The sequence below is a fragment of the Siniperca chuatsi genome, linkage group LG3 (genome assembly GCF_020085105.1).
Source record: "Siniperca chuatsi isolate FFG_IHB_CAS linkage group LG3, ASM2008510v1, whole genome shotgun sequence".
Lineage (NCBI taxonomy): Eukaryota > Metazoa > Chordata > Actinopteri > Centrarchiformes > Sinipercidae > Siniperca > Siniperca chuatsi.
The window spans coordinates 23201578-23223536 of record NC_058044.1 but is presented as its reverse complement, the minus strand read 5'-3'; the positions used below and the strand labels follow the sequence as shown (position 1 = coordinate 23223536).

At 40.4% G+C, this 21959-nt stretch overlaps 1 protein-coding gene across 1 annotated transcript; it reads left to right on the top strand.

Annotated features, from left to right (window-relative positions):
- The first annotated feature begins 608 nt into the window (after positions 1-608).
- LOC122872871 (dynamin-2-like) lies at positions 609-21513 on the top strand. Its single transcript, XM_044188927.1, is given in 22 exon segments — positions 609-1032; positions 4105-4178; positions 4538-4596; positions 4598-4688; positions 4802-5005; positions 6108-6206; positions 7967-8127; positions 8417-8559; positions 8650-8768; positions 8771-8784; positions 9185-9252; positions 9685-9823; positions 13038-13124; positions 13238-13308; positions 14502-14556; positions 17055-17165; positions 17436-17545; positions 17640-17751; positions 18565-18732; positions 18893-19119; positions 20219-20473; positions 20687-21513. Coding segments are annotated over 22 exon segments (2598 nt in total). The 5' UTR covers positions 609-871; the 3' UTR covers positions 20757-21513.
- Positions 21514-21959: the final 446 nt, after the last annotated feature.

Below are 21959 nucleotides of genomic sequence, written 5' to 3'. Positions count from 1 at the left end.
AAGGAGCAACTTGACTTGTACAGACAGACACACACAGGCTGTCAGATGAACTCTGATGTTATGGTGAAATGTCTGGCTTTAAGATCATGAACTGATTAAAAAATAAATACAAGTGGAAGACAATGTTTGAGCTTTGCTGTGGCTCTGTCACAAAGCACCATTCTATTAGCGGGAAACTTTTGAGTAATAGGTTATAAGAGAGAGAGTTATAGGAAGACGGTTTGCAGCAGGCAGTTGTGGCAGTAGTAACACATTACCTGCAGGTTATCTTCTTGTACAGTTATGACATTATGTATCAACTATTTAATTTTACTCGCCGATTTATATTGATAATATATCAGAGTAAAATTCATGTGATACAAGTCCTGTTTTAGGCAACTTCGGCTATCTAAGCAAATACATACTGAATGACGTTTTGAGTCAAGCAATTCATGTGGTGAACGAGGTGAAGGTTATTATGAATACAAGCAGACTACTCATTCCTCTTATTTCAAAGTGCAAGTCTAAAACCTGAATCGTAAAAATGATGACATGGCTGTGTACATTGACAGACGCCCCAGCTGACCAATGACAGAGGAAAGTGACGCTCGGGCGGAGCCTCGAGCTCCGGCGGAGGCTGGGTGTCGCCTGACCGGATGATGACAGAAGTTTTCGGTTTAATGTGGCTACTTTTATCATGCAATCATCCAGTTCTCTGACCGCAGTCGGCTCTAACGGCTTTGTGTTGTAATGAAATAAACTCACAGAAACTGTGACAGACTGCCGTTTGCCATCTGGGAACTTTTGGTTTGCTGGAAGAGCCACCCTTTGGCTCTTATTTGACGGGGGAGAAGAGCAGGATAGAGCCCGTTGGGCTGACCGAGGTGCCGCTATGGGTAACCGGGGAATGGAAGACCTCATTCCCCTCATCAACAAGCTCCAGGACGCCTTCAGCTCCATCGGCCAGACCTGCAACTTGGACCTGCCGCAGATAGCGGTCGTCGGCGGCCAGAGCGCAGGGAAGAGCTCCGTTTTGGAGAATTTTGTCGGGAGGTTGTACTGTTTATATGTAGTCTTGGATTAATCTGACATTGTGAATGTGTTTTTGACTGTAGTTTGTGACTGTTGCTGTTCTTCAAGACAAACTACGCCGAGCTTTTGCGTAAAAGTCGCCAGCTAAGCACTTGTTTACGCGCTCTGTGTGTCAGTGCCTCCCAGTTCCTAACGTATTTTTTCCCCCAACGGATTCTTTCCATTTTGGAGCTGAGCTATTCACGACCCATAATTACGCATTTTACGCAAGAAAACAGCTGTTTATTGAGAGACAGAAACTGAGGGGAAGTTGTGTGTGTTTAAAAATGTGTTTAAAAGTGACTTTAGTCTAGAGGTCCACATCCTAAATCTATACAGTGAAATGTTTAACTTTCTCAGCAGGAATATGAACTCTGATCCGTGCAGCCAGTGCTTCATTTTAGGCCCATTCTGTCAAACATTTTACAAAGGCTGTTTTTCCTTGAGACTGCTTGCCTCAAGGGTTGTAAATGCATCTTTATAGGCCTCACATTGCATAGCTCAGGTCAATGTTTTACTTTCAACTGTGAGGTATTAAAAGGTGGTTGGCAGGTTGGATGAGATAATTGTCAGATAGATAAATTATTGGAGAGTTATTCTCTGACAGTAAAAATTAAAGTAGTCTGCGCTCCCAGCACGCCCGCACTGCTGAATTTCTTTGTGAGGTTGATGAATGAGTTTGAAGGAATTTGAATGAGCAGTTGTTTGATGACAAATAGCAGCAAACCAACTGCTTCATCAATACCATATGTTAGGATCACTCTGCTCAGTTTATAACAATGTAGAAAATAGTCACTCCGCCAGTTTGTTTTGCAGTTAAAAACACAGTAACACAAGCCTTGGGAGAAAATCTATTCATGAGGAAAGGGAAAGGGAAGAAGACACAGCTGTGCTGCTGCAGTAGAGGCCTAATCTACTGAAGATAGCCGTAGCGCTTTGAGTTTTTATCTCCAAGTGAAGGTGCCCAGAAAAGGGAACACTTTACTCCTCTACATGTCAGAAAGATTTCACTTGTTGTCCAAGAGATAGGGAATGTTGATTAGGCAGCCACGTCTCCTTATTTTCCTGTTGCCTTTTGTCTTCGAGTTCCTAGCAGTGGCTGAGGGAGACAGTAGGGCCATTGATGTGTGTGTGCCAGGGTCATCAGTGATGTCACCAGCTGCACTGTCATTTGTATATGACACACTGGGTACCAGATACCCACAGAAGGGTACTTAGCTGTTTTCATGTTTGTTAATTAGCCTACTGACACAGAGGTGTAACACTGGCTTGTGAGATCAGTTTATTTATTCATTTTTAGTTAGTTGGAGCAGTTTTTAGTCCATCATGGCAGCAACTAACAGTTATTTTAATTCTTGATCAATCTGTTTATTGTTTTTCCACTTAATCGTATAGACCAGTGGTTCCCAACCTGGGGGTAGGGGCCCCTCTAATGGGGAACAAGGGTAATCTGAGGGTCACAAAATGATAAAAAAAAACATCACAAATTTCAGTTTTTGGATTTTTCTATAATATTTTCTTTTGTGTGTGAAATATTGCATGGTTTTTCCCTCTTCAGGCCTGTAACAATTATTCAAGTATAACAATCTGTGTTGTTCTGAGGGGGAAAGCACTCTTTTGTGCTCATATGCAAGCTGTGACAAGGGGTTGCAAGTAGTCACTGCTTCATTTCAAAGGGTCAAAAGCTAGAAAGGTTGGGAATAGAGTTGCAACTAATGATTCTTTTCAGTATTGATAAATCTGTCGATTATTTCTTTTGATTAACTGATTAATTGTTTAGTGTTTGTTTGAAAAGTCAAAAAACTGTGAAAAATGTCCATCACTAGTTCTGAGAGAACCAAGATGACGCCTTCAAATGTCTTGTTTTGTCTGACCAACAGTCCAAAATGAACAGATATTCAATTTAAAATGTTAGAAAACAGAGAAAAGCATGAAATTCCTCACATACAAGCTGAAAACAGAAAATATTTGGCTTTTTGCTGGATTTAAATGACTGAAACAATGAATCAATACTCTGAATTGTTGCAGATGAATTTTCTGTCAATCAGCTAATTGATTAATTGACCAGTTCTTTCAGCTCTAGTTGGGAACCACTGATCTAGACAATTAAGTGTGAAAAAAATTAACAAGAAGAGCCCATCGCATGTTACCAGAGTCCAAACTTACGACTGACCAATCTATATTATGTAAACAACCAAAAATATTTAAATAGTTACCAGTAACCAGTTGGCTGTTTACTGGATAAGAGAAGCAATGATTTCATTGATGAACTGTCTTGTTGGTAATCGTATTATTCATGCTGTGCTTTCATAAGTGACTGGGGATGAGGAAAGAGGATGGGAATCACTGTTGTGTAACATCCTGACTGCTCTGTCAGCAGTGGACAACAGGCACAGGGTGTGTGTGTGTGTGTGTGTGTGTGTGTGTGTGTGTGTGTGTGTGTCTTCAAATGTGTGTGTGTTTTACTGTGCATGTGTGTGTACAGCCTGCTTACCCTATGCTGAAACTCAACTCAGTCTTTGCTGCTGACCTGGCAAACACACAGAAAGACAGACAGACAGACAGACAGACAGACACAGACATATTCTCGTAGCCTGGAGAGATGTGTAGTCAGTGACCTGGACATGATCGCAATTCGATTGAACAGGAGTTTCCATTCTGATGAATGTGTATGTAACTAGAGGGGGAAACAGAGAGACATGTTTCTTTGTATTTGCACTATTTATAATGAATAGGGTTGTAAGTCAGTCTTTGCCTGGCATCAACAATGCACACATGTACATGCACAGGCACTAGGGATTCATTTTAGTGCTTGTACTCTTATTTTGGCAGAAGCTGACACATATTCAGTATTTTGACATCAGAATGCTTTTTTTTCCTTCCAGTTCGTATTTCATCTGGGATTAATGAGAGTGCTTTAAATTTCTCTTGTTTTTCTTTTAACACTTGATTTGACATATCGTGGTAACACGTCTGTCAAACGGCCATTTGTCAATATCCTTGTCCCTAATTTGTGTGTGCGTGTATTAAACTTCATGTCGGTCTCTTTCTCAGGGACTTTTTGCCCAGAGGATCCGGCATCGTCACCCGTCGTCCTCTCATCCTCCAGCTGGTCAACAGTAAAGCAGGCAAGTTGTATGCATCAGTCAAGCAGTTGGGAAAGCACTCTTAAATCCAGGCTTTTCAAGAAATAGAGTCAGGTGTAGCCAAAATGAACAGTCCTATTTAATAGAAAATTAATATGAATTAGTAAAATTAGTAGAATTTATTCCATGTGCAAAAGCTAACAAAATGTGAAAAAAATGAAAGTGAATGTTTCGGTCACGGGACGATCGTCAGCACAACTTACAGACATGTAAATGTACATGTCCCTCTGTGTGCCATCTTCCCCTTTCTGTCCCCTATCTTATCGTATTTGTTTCTATATTCATCTCCCATCAATCCATCGCCCTCCCTCCTGTCTAAATCTCTCATTGTCTCCATGTAGAGTATGCAGAGTTCCTGCACTGTAAGGGACGTAAGTTTGTGGACTTTGACGAGGTCCGTCTTGGAGATTGAAGCGGAGACTGACCGGCTCACCGGATCCAACAAGGGCATCTCCCCCATCCCCATCAACCTCCGTGTCTACTCCCCTAATGGTACACACACACACACACACACACACACACACACACACACACACTCAGCCTTCTAGCTGCACGTTTTTAGCCTCCGTCTGACTGATTCCTTCTTTCCCGCTGTCCTCTCTCAGTGCTGAACCTGACCCTGATCGACCTGCCAGGGATGACCAAAGTGGCCGTGGGAGACCAGCCTCAGGACATTGAGCACCAGATCAGGGACATGCTGTTGCAGTTCATCACCAAGGAGAGCTGTTTGGTCCTGGCCGTCACCCCGGCCAACACTGACCTGGCCAACTCTGATGCACTCAAGATTTCCAAGGAGGTGGACCCTCAGGGTAAGGGGACCTTGTGAGACCATGAGGAAAGCATGTGTTTGTGTGTAGGATAAGATGTTAATCTTTATGTCTTTTGCTACCTTTTCTCTGGATATTTCTCTAAATGTAACCATTTTTTGCTCTAATTTAGAACAAGGCTAATTACTCTTTTCTGTACCTCGCAGCCATTATCACTCTTCTTCTTTCTATTAATCTTTGCCTCAGTGCTGGAGCCGGCTCGTCAGAATAATTAACAGTTACATTATTAAAAGACTTCCTGGCAGTATAGATGTACTGAATAAGATTAGTAGAGATATAATTAAATTTTATCATCTCCACCTTTGGCCTTCTTTCATTCAATCCAGAAGATGTTATTAACCATTTAATTACTACATACTGTGTGTCTGCAGCAGTTTTACCAAATGATCACGTCATACTTTGTGAACAGAAAGTTCATTAGGTCTACCCTAAGTTTCTACCCTTAAGAAATTTTTTACTTATTCAGTTGCTGCTATATAAGCACTCTTGTTAGCCACACTAACGGCAGTTAAGTCCGTCTCAGGATGAATTGTAATAGCTTTGGTAATCCCTTAACTTTTCATCTGTCCAACACTTTTGTTTATGACCAAATACCTGCAAAACTAATGACATTCTCAACCAGTCTCAGCTGTACTTTGCGTTGAGTGCTAATTAGCAACTGTTAGCATGATAACACGCTAAAGTAAGATGGTGAACAAGATGGTAAATAAGATGGTTAACATTGTAAACATTGTACCTGCTTAACATCTGCATCTTAGCATTTTCATTGTGAGCATGTTAGCATGCTGATGTTTTAGTTCATTTAGTACAGCCTCACAAAGCTGCTAGCATGGCTGCAGACATAGACTCGTAGTGTTTCTATCTTTTAAGCAGGGTGTACTGTATGTAAGTTTGTAACAGATGCTACAAGTTTTTGACACTACAAAAAGACTGCTTAGCACACTGTTCCACTGTGGGCTATTCAAATGTAACTAAATAAATAGTTAAATAATGTAATTAAATTATTCCTATAAATCCTACAAATCCTTTTCCATATGTGAACATTAGAACATTACTGATATAATCGTGACACCTTCGTCTTCAGGGCTGCGGACCATTGGTGTGATCACAAAGCTGGACCTGATGGACGAGGGGACAGATGCACGAGACATCCTGGAAAACAAACTACTGCCACTTCGCAGAGGTAGAACCACACACACACACACACACACACACACACACACACACAAATGCAATGCAGTCAGAAAGCATTAGGACAGTTGTGTTGGTTCTGTACTCCTGGCCATTGGATTGGAAATGAAAAAATGACATTAAAGTGACATTCAGCTTTAATTTGAGATTGACAGATTAACCAGAGCTGCCAAGTCTCATGCATTGACCGTACGACTCACACAATTGACACTTTTCACATGCTCTCATGCCACACGCCCAAATTTTTCACGCAGAGAAAAACAAATTTATAGGCTAATTGATAACAGTACGAAAAGAGGACAGCGCTCGGACAGACAAGACAGAGCAGCACAGCGAGTTATTCAGACCATCAGGGGGAAAGCAAGAAATATTAACAAATCTATTATATTGTAATTGTACTCCCATGCATGCTGTTCAGAGTAATGTCAGTCAGCGGCTTCTCTGGCAGCATTGCACCCTCTCCTCTCATAGGCTTTCTCTGCAAACAGGACAAAGTCTGAACATCAGGATTTTTTTCCAGAGCCCAAAGCGCACAGTTTTATTAGACAAAGGTGCACACACACACTGCTCCAAAATTAAAAACCACCTTTGTCTTAGCATAATTTAGCTGGTAAGGTGTCAGAAGATGAATTGCCTTTGTAGTCTTATCAGGAGAGATAGATTATTAGCCACATGACCAACACAGGTGGAATATGATTTTGGTACATTATGTTATACTCTGCAGCACAAGCACATAAATGGACAGCAGACAATCCACATATTATCACAGAAACATAGTACACACTACCATACAGTAGGGTCATGGTAATGCATGAGAGTAGTATGTGAGGAGGGGTCTACAGGGAGGAGTTCAGAGTCCTGATATCTAAGGGGAAACTGCTGTTTGTGAAGTGGTTATGTGTGAAAGCACCTCTGACATAATCAATAAGAAAAATATGATAAATCCAAACAAAATAGTTCAGCTCTTTCCTTGTCTTCTATTTCTAGGCTGGCTTTCTAGTTCATTAAAATCTAGTTTGTTTTGATTTCTGGACAAAATTATCCTGCTCCACGGTCTTTAGCGTTGTGTTTTTCTCCTTCATTTACTTTTCATACAATGTTACCATTTGTAGATGTAGCTACTTGCCAACCCTCCACATTCTCCTGAGTCTCAATGCCCCCCTGTCCTCCAGACATTTCAGCAACAAAATTACTCGATAAATTCACTAGAATGCAGGAAAACTGTCTCTGAAATTAACAATTTCATGTGGAAGATCCCCAGATACCCTGGTTCAGTTTGGTCTCCTGATTTAGGCTATGATGTCTGGAGTTTGGCAAGTATGCTGATCAACCATACTCATTCATCATAGAACATGATTATTGACTTGTCTTTTCATCTATACATGTTTTAAAATATGGCTGCTGAACCTTTTAAACAAAATTCCTGAGGGTTGAGGAGTGATGACCCCGACCCCTGCGGTGGGTAATGTCATAAGGTAATGCCTTATCATAAACAGAACTGATAAAATTGGCAGCCCTGGATTAAGCCCTGGATTAACAGTGTAGGAATTGTAGTCCTTTATATACCTAGTTCTTTGATTTTAGAAAGTAACGAGACAAGTTAACATTTGGTTACAAATCCTATGCAGTCTGTAGTCTTAATACATTCTTGTACAAGTGAAACAAATTTGGATTTCAGGAAAGGGGTTAAAAACATTCTACTGTTTGAACATAAAAAAATTCTTTGGGTGCCTTGTCTGTATTTTTCGTTAGGGTACATCGGGGTGGTGAACCGCAGTCAAAAGGACATCGATGGGAAGAAAGACATCCGTGCTGCTTTGGCTGCTGAGAGGAAGTTCTTCCTGTCCCACCCTGCTTATAGACACATTGCAGAGCGCATGGGCACAGCACACCTGCAGAAGACGCTCAATCAGGTGAGAGAGACACACCTGATCATACACACACACACACACACACACACACACACACACACACACTTTAAGTCTATTACATCTATTTTATGTAAAGTTTAAGCTTAATTTTGGGACTAATTCTATAAATATTTTCTCTGGTATCTTTTCATTTGTGCCTCAACATGATGTCTGTTATGTGGCGATTTGCTGCACTGAACTTAATTACATTAATTAATAAATAAGTGAGTGCATATGTTTTAACTTAAAATCCAAAACCAGAATGGATTTTTAACCTTTCATTTTTTTCCAGCAACTTACCAACCACATCCGTGACACGTTGCCAGGGTTACGCAGTAAGCTGCAAAGCCAGCTGTTATCACTGGAGAAGGAGGTGGAGGAGTACAAGAACTTCCGCCCTGACGACCCCACACGCAAGACCAAGGCCTTACTCCAGTCAGTACATACACACACACACACAGACACACAAATATACATTTGTTCAAGACGTTAAAACATTTCCGGTATACTGCGAACAACCTGCAGGATGGTGCAGCAGTTTGGCGTGGACTTTGAGAAGTGCATCGAGGGGTCTGGGGATCAGGTGGACACCTCCAACTTGTCTGGTGGAGCGAAGATCAACCGCATCTTTCATGAGCGCTTTCCTTTGAGCTGGTGAAGGTGACCAGTGTTATTTCTAATTTCATCATTATTATTATCGATATGTTTTATAGATTTCATTAGCCACATTTTAGGTCACATATTATTATCATTTCAAAAGGAATTGCTCTCTTTTGTTTTCCTGTTAACAGAAGCATTGTTTTTCCAAGTGGCTCAAGCTTTCATAGTTAACTTAATAATGTGTGCGGTGAGTGTATTTACAGTCCTCATGTAGCAAACTTTATAAATACTGATGTCATACTGTTGCCTAAGCTCTCATAAATTTAATACTAAGAAAGGGCGCATAAACCCACAGACTCATCTGACCTCGTGTTTGTCTGTGTGTCAGTATATGCTTGGCAATAAGAAGTAGGGTCCTTTCTTGAATAGAAAAATAAAATCTAAGCTTTTTTTGTCTTAGATGGAGTTTGATGAGAAGGAGCTGAGGAAAGAGATCAGTTATGCCATCAAGAACATCCATGGAGTCAGGCAAGTTGAGACGGCCTGCAAATGGCACATCACATGTAGCACCCATTTGCCTTCACTATCTTTATGTCAGCTTATCTGTCTGCCAGCTTTTTCCCTGTTTGTTTGTCTCTTCAGCTTTTTAAAGACCTTCAGTCTTTTCTGTCGTCAAGTGTCTGTGTCTCTCCTGTTTTTCACGTCTCCATTAAATGTGCTGGCTCTTCTGCCTGTCGTTTTTTTTTTTTTTTTTATCTGTCTTCTTCCTGGCTGCTTGTTTCGTCTTCCACTCCACTTCTTCCAGTTTTTCTTCCGCTACTCCTCATTTGGTCTTCCTCAGTGTCTGTCTGCTCATGTCTTCCTTCATCTATGTGCCTGTCTCACACTCTTCCTGTGTGTCTATCTACCCCCCTCTCCTGCTCCATGTCTCCATGTCTGTCTTGTCTGTATGTCCTTCAGGACAGGCCTATTCACCCCAGACCTGGCGTTTGAGGCCATAGTGAAAAAGCAGATCATTAAGCTGAAAGAGCCCTGTCTGAAATGCATCGACCTGGTCATCCAGGAGCTCATCAACACAGTCAGACAGTGCACTAATAAGGTATCACTGCATGGTTTCCTGCCCGGCTGCCACACCTGTACGTACACACCACAGAGACCAGCCAACTTTGGAGCTGCCAGGGGCCGTTTTGGTGCCAAATTTTTTATATATATATATATATATATATATATATATATATATATATATATATATATATATATATATATATTAATATATATATATAAAGCAGCCACATGCTTTTGAGCGTCATCTCAGCATCTTGGATTGAAAAATAGAGTGGATAAATTCAAAGGAATGGTTCAGTTTATACAGTCCTGCATGGACATCAGCGGATATATTTGAATGTCCTGGCTGTACTGCAGTGCACGGGAGTGGTGTCTCTGAGAGGCTGTGTGGTCAGAAACAGATGGGCTGTTACATGTTCCTGTACAGGTTCATTACAAAACAAGCTGCAGGCGTGGATTTAAGATACAGCTCAAACAAGACTATGGCCCAATCCCAATCTCCACACTCGTAGACTCACAGACTTTGAGGCGTGTTCCTGGAAATTTCACGTGGGCTTAGGGCTGTCTCACTGTCAAATCACCAAGTGCATGAGGCTCTCTCGCAGACTTTTTGAGCCCATTATGCACACTTTCCTTAAGTCCGCATCTCTGCAGACTTTGCCTGAGGGAATAACCCACAGTTCATACCTTTATGACGTTAAACATGGCGTTACCAGGGGAAGCCTGGAGGCATTAAAAAAAGGTAAACAACCATGGAAGCAGCAACTAAAAGAAAAAAGAAGTTTATATGTAAGGGTATGATGCTTTTTTGATAAAAACGAGTAAACTAATTATTTGAAAATGACCTCTCTTCCACTCTGTAAACCAAGAGCCTGGAATACGTTCAAAATCAGGCATTCTGTGAGTGCCTTAGCCCTGAAGAAAAGAAAAAACGTAAAATGAAAAGTTCCCAAACCCACAATTGTATGTAATGCGTTTTGGCGTCGTCAAGGTAACGTGATCGCAAAGTGCTGTCCCATTATACCAGTTGGGGCCCTTGCAGCCTCTCGCACTCAAGCACTTACCAGGTGACAGAATCAGAATCAGAAATACTTTATTGATCCCTGAGGGGAAACTCTTTCGTTACAGCTGCTCACTATCATTCAATGCACACTTGAGAATAGAAGGAATAGAAGTACTAAGCAAATCAAAATATAATATAATACAGTTAAGATAAATTAAGTACAAGTGGATATAAGTATAAAAACTAAAATAAGTGTAAGTACCAAAGTGGATTTCGAGGTTGATAAGTATGTACAGTATAATACAATGTAATAATATAAGTAATAAGTAATAGCGCAATAATGAGTACTGTCAAGTTAAGTGTAGCTTATTAAGATGATTATGAGACTGTGGATATTTCACAGCAGTAATAGAAGCAAACATCAACTAAGTCTTTGAGGGTTCAGGGTTTAGGCTTTAGGGTGGAGATTGGGATTGGGCCTAAGAGTCTACAGCCATGCTAGCGGCGGCTCTGTGAGGCTTAACTTAGGCACAGCGGTGCTTCGAGCTAAAAACTTCAGCATGCTAACATTCTCACAATGACAATGCTAATATCTTGATGTTTAGCAGGTAAAATGTTCATCGTGTTCACTATCTTAGTTTAGCATGTTAGCATGCTAACATTTGCTAATTAGCTCTGAACACAAAGTACAGATGAGGCTGAAGAGAATGTCATTAGTTTTGCAGGTATTTCATTAAAACCCAAAGTATTGGAGAAGTTGAAATTTTGACCAGAAGGTGGTGCTAGAGGAAATTTAAGGGTTCATCATAGTGATTAGGATTCATCGTCTGGGAAAGATGAATGTCTGTACAAAATTTTATGGCATCCATCCCAAAGGTGTTAACATTTTTCGGTCTGGACCAAAGTGGTGGACAGACTGACATCACCATATAGCCATGCTGCTAGCATGGATAAACAGCTGTAGGCTGCCTCTTAACATAAACATGAAGAGGAAGCTGAAATTACAACAAACTCTTTTGAGAACCTTCAGCTTGTTTTCTGTTCTGTACATAAAGTAGAACTAACCAAATACCTGTTTTTTTCTTTTGTCATACTCTTCAATCTTCATCATTCTTTTGCTTTTTAAAACTTTCCATCCAACTTCATTTTCCTACCACCGTTCCCTTTTTTTTCTCATCGTGACCCATGCTACACCGCCTCCTCCTTCACCTGACATTAAACCTCCATCTCCCCTGATGCCTCACCACAGGACAGGCCTATTCACCCCAGACTTGGCGTTTGAGGCCATAGTGAAAAAGCAGATCATTAAGCTGAAAGACCCATGCCTGAAATGTGTTGACCTGGTCGTCACCGAGCTTGTCACGCTGATCAGGAAGTGCACTGAAAAGGTAAACAGGAAGAGTGGAGAGACAGATTCAAAAGGGATGAATACAGAGAGAGGGCTGAAAGGGGAGAGAGTGAAGGGCATGAGCAAATGCAAGCAAAGAGTGATAGAGAGCAGTCAAGAAAGGAAATTACAATAATCACACAAATCACAAAAATATAATGAACTAACTCACTGTCTAGTGTTGTTGATTGTTATCCCTCACCACTGCTTGAAGGCTTCACAGCACACGTCCCACCCACCTTACTCTGTGGTTCCCTTTTTAATGACAAATACAAATCTAAAATAGCCCCTTTCCCGTTCTGATCCTGGACCCCTACCAGCTCACTTATCAAATCAAATCCCCACTCTCACACTAAGACATTTTGCTGTTTAGAAATGGCTGTTCTTCACTCTGTCTTGTCAAGGGAGATTTGTATGTATTTTTCCTGTGATACACCCTTTGATAACAGTTATGCAACCCCCGCAAGACTCTGCCAGACCCTACCCAATCTTCATCTTTTTCTGGACTTTAACCTGATCCCATTTCCTAATTCCTCCCTGATTTGTTGAGACTCGTTATCAGCTTGAGATCATTTTATGCAAATTAAAATTTTGAATTCACTGTTTCCTTACACTTCAATCTCAAGCTGATATGGAAGTCGTTAGTGCATGCCTCCTCAGTCTTTATGTGACAAATGTCTCGCCTCATGTTTGTGTTTGTAATGTATATTCACTGTCAGTGGTTGGGTGTAGCTGCTCATGAGGATACACAGTGTTTACAGTGTTGTGTAAGCCTACACAGGTGTGTGTCCTGTAATCACGGTGCCTGCAGCAGCGTATGTGTGTTTGTGTGTGTGTTTTCTGTGTGTGCGTCTACAGCTGGGATCGTACCCTCGACTCAGAGAAGAGACTGAGAGAATCGTCACCACCTACATCAGAGAGAGAGACAACAAGACCAAAGACCAGGTGTGTGTGTGTGTGTGTGAAAAGAGAGAGAGAGAGAGAAAGATGCAGCCTACCTGTACATTTGTACATTTTCACTTCTTTGTGGACATAACATGTAATGTTTTGCCTCTCAGGTGCTGCTGTTGATTGACATTGAGCTGTCCTACATCAATACTAACCATGAGGACTTCATTGGATTTGCCAAGTAAGACAGACTTCAGATACTTATTGATGAGTTTCATTAGGATCAGAGATGGTCTGTCTTCGATAAGTTGATTGACAGAAATTCTATTAATCATTATTTAATTTTTCAAGATTTGTTGGTTTCATCTTTTCTTTGTCATATGTGATGGTAAATTGACTATCTTTGTGTTGTGGACTGTTGGCTGTATAAAACAAGTAATTTGAATGTGTCAACTTGGGCTCTGGGACATAATAATGGATATTTTGTCACTATTTTCAATTATTTTGTAAACAAAGCAATGAATCAAAAAAACAATCAGCAGATGAACTGATAAATCATTCAATAAGGAAAATAATCAGGTGCTGCCTAATTTTTTATTATTTTTCTTATTCTCTTCATTTTTAGTATTTATAGAAAGGCAAGTACCATTACTACAGCCAGACCAATACTAGATTTTTGAGGCCTAACACTAATATCAATATTGAGAGTTGAAAAAATCATACATATATTTTTGCCACTATTCCTATACCTGAAACGCTGATTGTTAATAGTTAATAGTTTGTACTCGTTAGCCTACAAGGAACAGTTTTTTCTATAGATAGATATCCACACGTACAAAATCTCAACAAAAAGATTCTTTTTTTGTAACTACTATTCTGCCTCTGTGACTTTGGGTACAGAAGAACATGAATGCAATGAATAATACGAGACAACATTCTGTATATTACTGTGACTATTAAAGAGGTTTTTGTTGTGTTAATAGTAGAGCTGAAATGATTAGTCGATTAATCGCTTCATGACGATGGACAGAAAAGTAATGGTCAACCATTATGAGAATAGATCATTTAAGTCATTTTTCAACACTCCCTAGTTCCAGTCACACATTTGTGTGGATTTGCTGCTTTTCTTTGTCATATGTGACAATGAATTGAATGTCTTTGGGTTTAAGACTGTTGATCGGACAAAATAAGTAACTTGTTTTAAGAAACTGTGATGGGCATTTTTCAGCATTTACTGAAGTTTTCTAGACCAAATTAACTAAGAAAACAATGGGCAGAGTAATAGATAATGAAAATAATCATTAGTCGTGGCCCTAGGTTAGGATAACCCTTCATCCTTGATCAGATTATATTTGTTTTCTTCCTCTGTGCCCTGTTTTAAATATGTGCTGTATCTAAAACCAGAGTTTATTTTATTGAATGTCTCTCCTGCAGTGCCCAGCAAAGGACTGCTGCTAACACCACCAAGAAGAGAGTCATGCCCAATCAGGTAACTCACCTGTACACCCCATGTAAAACCCTCACACCACTGTAGCTTCTTAGCAGCTGCTTTCTCCTGCTGTTTTATTTCTTGTTCTTTCTCTCGTTGTCTCAGCCCGTCTCTCCTGTCATTGTTGCCCTTTGTTGCTTCACATTTACATACTCTTGTCTGTGCCCGTCTTGATTCTTGTAAGTACCGTACCCCCTACACCTCCACTTGTCACTTCCTCTTCGGGTGGGTGGGGGAGTCAACTACTACTATAAGCTACTTGATAAAGAAGAGGGAAGTGAAAGAGTTACACTTATGGATGTAGCGTGAGAACTGGATACCATGTACCAAGTTTCTCAGCAAATGGCAAATTTTTGTTCTTTGCACTGGCATGATGTCACACACAAGAAGAGTTTTTCTAGGCTCTGAGAAGGTTTTACAAATACCAAAAGTCTTTATGGTTTAAGAATGCACAGTACAAAGAGTAATAATCAACCTTGTCTGCAGTTTGAGGTGTCCTGTCAACAGTTTTACAGTCATTTCTGGACATGTTGGTGCCCTAGGCGAGGCGTCCACCGGCGCCACTGAGGGGACTGATTTTATTATAATATTGTATGGCAATTCTAATAGTTATATAATATTTTATTTAAAATTTAACTCACCTTCTGGTCTGACTCATGCCATCATCACCATAAAGTCTGTCGAGTAGTACCTTTACATGCATACTAGTCTCTGTTATGTCTTCGCCTGGTTTTAATCATATTCAAACATTTTAGGTTTTCACTTTAAAAGAACTGTGGAAAAAATGCACAAAGGTGATGGGTTGGGGTGGTGGGTGGATACACTCTCTTGCGACAACCCTGTATAGGTGCATGGCTGATATGGAAAAAAATACTAAAAATACAAACTAATCACTCTTCTTTGTATTGAATAGCATACACAGGGCTCAGTGTATCTGAAATTAATATAACAATATCCATTGGTGTATTTGACTACTCAACAAGGATCAGACTTTCACTTCTGGATGTCCTGACCAGGAGTTATGATCCAATCTTAATTAAAATTTTATCCACATTACACCGGTACAGTACACACTTAACAACCTATGACAGGCCTGCATTTAAATTAGTAAAGCAAATAAATTAGATATGTTTGACAGCTGGATGGCTCTGCTTTAAGAAAATACTATCTGAATCACAGCTTTCCTTTGATGGTTTCCTATAATATTTTGTGAAGTATATCAGTGTGGATCTGTTTTGGATGGGGGTCTGGACGGGATTTCGACAAACTCTCTCTTCAACCTCAACAGTTTAGGGATGTGTTTTACCTGTAAATCCTCTGTTTGTGAAACTCACACTGTCATATCATTAATTTACTGGCTGCAGCATATTTGTTTTGAGCAGCTGACCCACTGTTAGTGACACGTTCAGTGTTTTAATGGAGTAAAAGTGGTTGTTTTTGTCATTCCAGAAGCAAACATCTGGCTTTATAACTGATACCAAGACTGTACTAATCAAAAACGCCTGGACTGACTCCATATTTCTGGAAATCCTCTAATTTCAGGGTATATATCAATATATTATATATTTTGTTTCACTCATTAACTTCTTAATGACTCGAGTTGAGGGTGCACCTGCGCACACACACACACACACACACATGCACAGTGTCCCGGCAATGAGTTTTATCCTCGTTTTGATCACATGTGGGATATGATGGAACATAAGTAGCCAATCTGGTTATCCATGTCTCTGATTCTTACGCAGCGGTGTGAAATAAACTGCATGGGTCACAAAGTGAGAGACAGCCAGCCGTTTTAATTCATGATGTGACATTGAGCTTCAGCCCTCAGTAAACTGCTCCCATAGAGGTCAGCCTGCAATCAGGTGAATATTGCAGTACGACCAATTAATTGTTTCTTTAACAACAAAATGTGTGCATAGGCATGAGTGGGACCGACTTGTAAAAGTAGATTGGGTGTCTGAAATAAATTACAAAAAATTCTTCCTCCTATTTGGCGCCCCTCCAGCTGGTGGCACCCCATGGCAACCGCCTAGCTCGTCTATGCCTAAAACCAGCCCTGGTTATAATGGTGGTCTATGAAGAAAATGCTTGGGCTAAGGGTGACTCTCCAACTCAATACTATATTCATGGTTACACCACCCAGTCTAGGGCGTTGCATATGTCCGCTTATTATCCCTGTGTGTCTGCTCCCTTTGTCTTGTCCATCAGTCTGGCAGAGAGAGGGACACAGAGAAGGTGACTTTTGACATCATTTGTGTATTTACAGTTCATACAGTATGGGTTGATCTGACTGCACTGTGCTCTTTTTTTTTAATAAAGAATAGAAACAATGCCGCACTTCCATGACTGTTGTGTTGTATTTTGTTGCCAATTCTCTGCACACAGTATGTCTATATTTTTCTTTCTTTTTTAGTATTGTGTTTGCTTGCTGTAGATCCACATTACCCCTCTTGTGGGGTGTGTAGTTTAGTCAACTGTTGGACTCTCGTGTGCAGGTGATCCGCAGAGGCTGGCTCACTATCAACATCAGTATCATGAAGGGAGGATCTAAGGACTACTGGTTTGTCCTGACTGCTGAGTCTCTCTCCTGGTACAAAGATGAGGAGGTAAGGCTGCTTACGGGACAGTAAATGCATGAAAATATATAGTTTACTCGCATTTTCTCTATGGGATAGAGAGGAAGTGGGCTTATTTTCAAAGACAAGAATTCCAGCACCTGGTAAATTAATTACTGAGTTATTACAATAACACCACAGTAAAACTGTAGTAATAATGTGTCACAGGGTAGTAAAATAACTCTCTTGAAGTTGCTCTGCTGAGTTGATGGTTTATTATTTCTTTTATATTTATCATTACATCACTGGCTCTTTTATCAGGAGAAAGAGAAGAAGTACATGCTGCCTCTTGACAACCTGAAGCTGAGAGATGTGGAGAAGGGCTTCATGTCCAGCAAACATGTCTTTGCCATCTTCAATACTGAACAGAGGTGTGGATGCTATGATCTTCTTAAACAATCACATTTAAGGTGTTCTTTCTGTTTTAATTTTTGGTTAATGTGTGTGTACGTGTGTGTCTTACAGGAATGTGTATAAAGACCTACGTCAGATTGAGCTGGCATGTGACACTCAGGAGGATGTCGACAGCTGGAAGGCTTCGTTCCTTAGAGCAGGTGTTTACCCAGAGAAAGACCAGGTACACAAGAGTGCATTCACATTTTAAATATCTGTTTATCTGTTTTGCAGAGCACAAATGCTCTTTTTTTTTTTTTTTTTTAAGCAATACCCTGTTCCACAACCACATTGTGCGCAACTGCTCATTCAATTCACTGCCCTGCTGGTCCAGGAAGCACACTGGGGATCCAATATCCAGGCCACACCTATCCACTGTTTACCTTCCATGCTAGTGTATTCAGGTCATGTACTAAACATTTTACATCCAGCAATTTCTGGAGTTTCCAAACAGATGTGCCTCCAACTGTAGGTTAAAAGTGCAGTCAAAGCATCTCCTAAGTATTTCTCTGTAACAGTAAATAGTCAATCAAGCAAACAATCAAAGTTTAAAAAAGACATCTTTATTTATTATTTATTTAATTTAAAGAGTTTTATGCTCCACAACTCAGCTAATCTGCATCATCAGGACTGTGTGGGTGTGGTTTGATTGGATTTGATTGACAGTGGCCAAACAACCCACCAACTGTCTTAAGATTTTTTTTCAAATATTGCTGCATCCTGATTGGTGCTCAGAAGTATGCGACATCACATTTTTCCAACAGAGCCCTGCCCTCTTCTAACAGTATGAAGCGCACAGACAAAAACACAAAAACAGATTCCTCACATGTGAACTAACCAAAATTGGTCTAACTTTGGCAGAAAATAGTGTGTTCGTGTAGGAACCCATCGCTCAGAGTAACAATCGGAGGGAGAAAATACATTAACGGATCACACAAACAAAACATCTCTGCTTCTGCATCCCTCACATCTCCTTCTCTTTCTCGGGCTCCTCCAGCCTGAGAGCGAAGATGCGATGAATCCTAGCGACACCGTGTCCATGGACCCGCAGCTGGAGCGGCAGGTGGAGACCATCCGCAACCTTGTGGACTCATATATCAGCATCGTCAACAAGTCCATCAGAGACCTCATGCCCAAGGCCATCATGCACCTCATGATCAACAGTGTAAGTCTTCTGTTTTTTTTCCCATTAGTCAAACTCAACTTTAAACACTCTCAGATCTAGAGAAGTATGGTAAATGAAAAATAGGTAATTTATCAGTAACATGTGTCACTCTCTCCTGTATTAACCGCCCTTCCTTTTCTGTTCCCTCTCCCATCTCCAGGCGAAGGACTTCATCCACTCTGAGCTGCTGGCCTACCTGTACTCAGCGGGGGACCAGGGCAGTTTGATGGAGGAGTCAGCAGAGCAGGCTCAGAGGAGAGATGAGGTGCTGAGGATGTATCATGCTCTGAAAGAGGCCCTGGTTCTCATAGGAGACATCAGCACCACCACTGTTTCTACACCAGTGCCTCCACCAGTAGATGACACCTGGATGGCCAAGGAGCCAAGGTAACAAACATGAATAAACACAAATATATCCTAAGTAACAAGAAATGTCAGTGCAGACATGCCAAACTAGATTTGGGGTCATTTAGAAACAGTGTCACCATTACATAGTTTGTCCACCAGAGAGCACTGACATGTTAATTTTTCAACTGTACAATGTCCCACTTGGTTTGTATCCTGGTCACAATTCAAAAAGAAACAAATCTAAGGGATCTGTATCAAGGTGGGTATTACCATGTTTGTAATATAGATGTCATGGTGCCTGGCAATAGTGTTCTCTTTTGTTGTTATTGACATAAAAAAGATTTTTTTTTTTTTTATGTAAGTATCAAAGCAAAAGAAAGGTTCTTAATATGGTGTTGTACTATATCAGCAGGCAATACAGAGTGTCAAAATAGACATTTATTCCCTATAAAAAAGTATGTATATCATTAGTTTTGGGTATTTTATTGCAAAATAACTGCAAATTTTCTCTTAGTTTTGACTCATATTCCGTGTGATTCTTTTGACTTAAACTTGAATGTAGTCTAATATGGAGGAAAACGTTTAAGGATGTTTTCTGTAGATTACAATGTCACAAAGGGTGAATCTTATGCAGACCAAAGTACATCTAAGACCAGTCCCTTACTGACTTGATTATGAATTCATTGTTACACACTCAACAACTAGCAGACTTCTATCTCTTAATCACCATCATATGCGCACCTAAACAGCTTCAGGGTACTGCCACCTGATGCAAATACATAAAATATAAATAATAATATGTACTCAAACTCCACTCAAATAATATGTACTTGTATTTAAGCATATAATCCTAATTAGAATCAAACATTTTTAGCATATTCCGCTAATCAAACATATTCATAAAACCTCTTAATGAACTTCTATAATGTTATTAAAACATATATAACGTATGACATCACCATAAACTATTTACCAAATATAAAAATGTGCTTAATTGGTTCTTACAGGTCTTTATTTGTATAATACCATTACTAATAATCCATAGAGATCTTTTTCTTTCATGTTAACAGTCTTTTTATAAGTGAACTGAAGGTATGAGATCATTTTAAATGGGGGACATCCTGTCTTTCTGTCTCAGTCCTCCACCGGCGTCCCGCGCTGCCTCAGCAACAGCGCCCCCTCCCAGCCGACCCCCAGCAGTGAGGGGGCCCACCCCAGGTCCTCCACCCCCTCTCAACCCCTCACCAGCATTTGGAGCACCGCCCGTGCCGTTTCGCCCCGGCCCCGGCCCCGGCCAAACGGCCTACGCAGGCGATCCCAACTCTGGTGCTGTGCCTCTTGTGCCTTCCAGGCCGGCCCGCGTGCCCCCCGCACTGCCGCCTGGGATTCCCAGGTAAAATCGTACACACACACAAACACACATAATCTAATGCCTTTTGTGGCTTTGGTACTGGTGGATGTTGCTGGGACAATTGCGACTGCTGGTGACGGGTTGTACTATATGTTCTGGCTTTTGGTGGTTTGGAAATCATTGGTGCATGACTATCTGATCATATTTTGCCTTGCATGCCCCCCCCCCCAATTCTCCTCCTCTCTCTTCCTGCAGCAGAAGACCCCCGGCTGCCCCCAACCGACCCACTGTCATACGTCCTTCAGAGCCCTCCCTGCTTGACTAGAAACACACACACATAAAATCACTTTTCTTTTTGTTTACACTTTTATATTAATTTTGAGCAGAGATAGTCTTTTTTTCATGTTTATTCCTATAGCTACAAACATTGTCCTATTGTAATTGGTAATCTGATGCTGTTTCAGTCTGTGCATTTCAGAAGCATTATGTATGTAATTTTGACTATGTGTAGGTAGCTTTTTTAACAAAGTATATGATGACGTTTTCTGCATTTCGTATTATGAAAAGGGATAAATTTGATGATTTTATTGACTTAAAGGTTATGAACCAGCAAGTCAAATTTAATTTTGCTCGTTTCATTTGAAATGAAATGTTTCTTAAAACAAGATGAGTCATAACTATTATATAATGGTAAGAAAACACTTCTAGAAGTCCTTTTGAGTTGTATACTCGCTAACGTTTTATCAGTAATCTTACACACTAAGCACCTCATTAAGTATGCAGCACTTTTTGATCAAGTGTTTTTTTCTCTTTGTTTTCAAAGTCAGCCTTCAAATGAGTTTATTAAAATTACACTGAGCAATGGAATTTATATGCTTCAATATTCTGGCTAATTACTTTATTTCAAGGTTTTTCAAGTACAGTGTAGTTGAGGTAAGAGTGACCTTGCCTCTGACAGTTACCTCCCAACACTGCTTATCCTTGGTCAAATTTGTATCCAAGTGCCTTGAGCAAAAATTATTTTGCAATTATTTATCACCTTAAAAATCCAGAATGAAATAAAGATCATGTAAGAAAAAGGGCCTCTCTTTCAGAACGTGTATAAAATGATGGACTAAATAAAGGCATAGAAAAAAAGCGTGGTGGCTGGTGCTTATTCTCGCTGTTAGACATTTCTTATCTCAAATTCTCGTGCACCACCAGGCCTTTCTTTGGTTGTCTTTTTTTTTTTTTTTTTTTTTTAATCTCGTCGCATCTGTTGTTCGATGTGCCGTCTCCATGCACAGACAGTAAACATGTAGTACGTGTACTTCCTGTCACTGTATAATATTGAGTGTACAGCTCAGTGAGTATTACACAACAGAGTCAGGTCAAGACCCTTTGACTTCCGTGATAATCAAATGGAGACAGCTGTGCAGAACAAGAACGTTTCACTTTTCTGTGTGCAGTCCAGCGTGACCTTCCTTCGATACAATAAGGTATGATGGAGCTGTTGGTTACCGTGGTAACCGTGGTTGCCATGGCAATG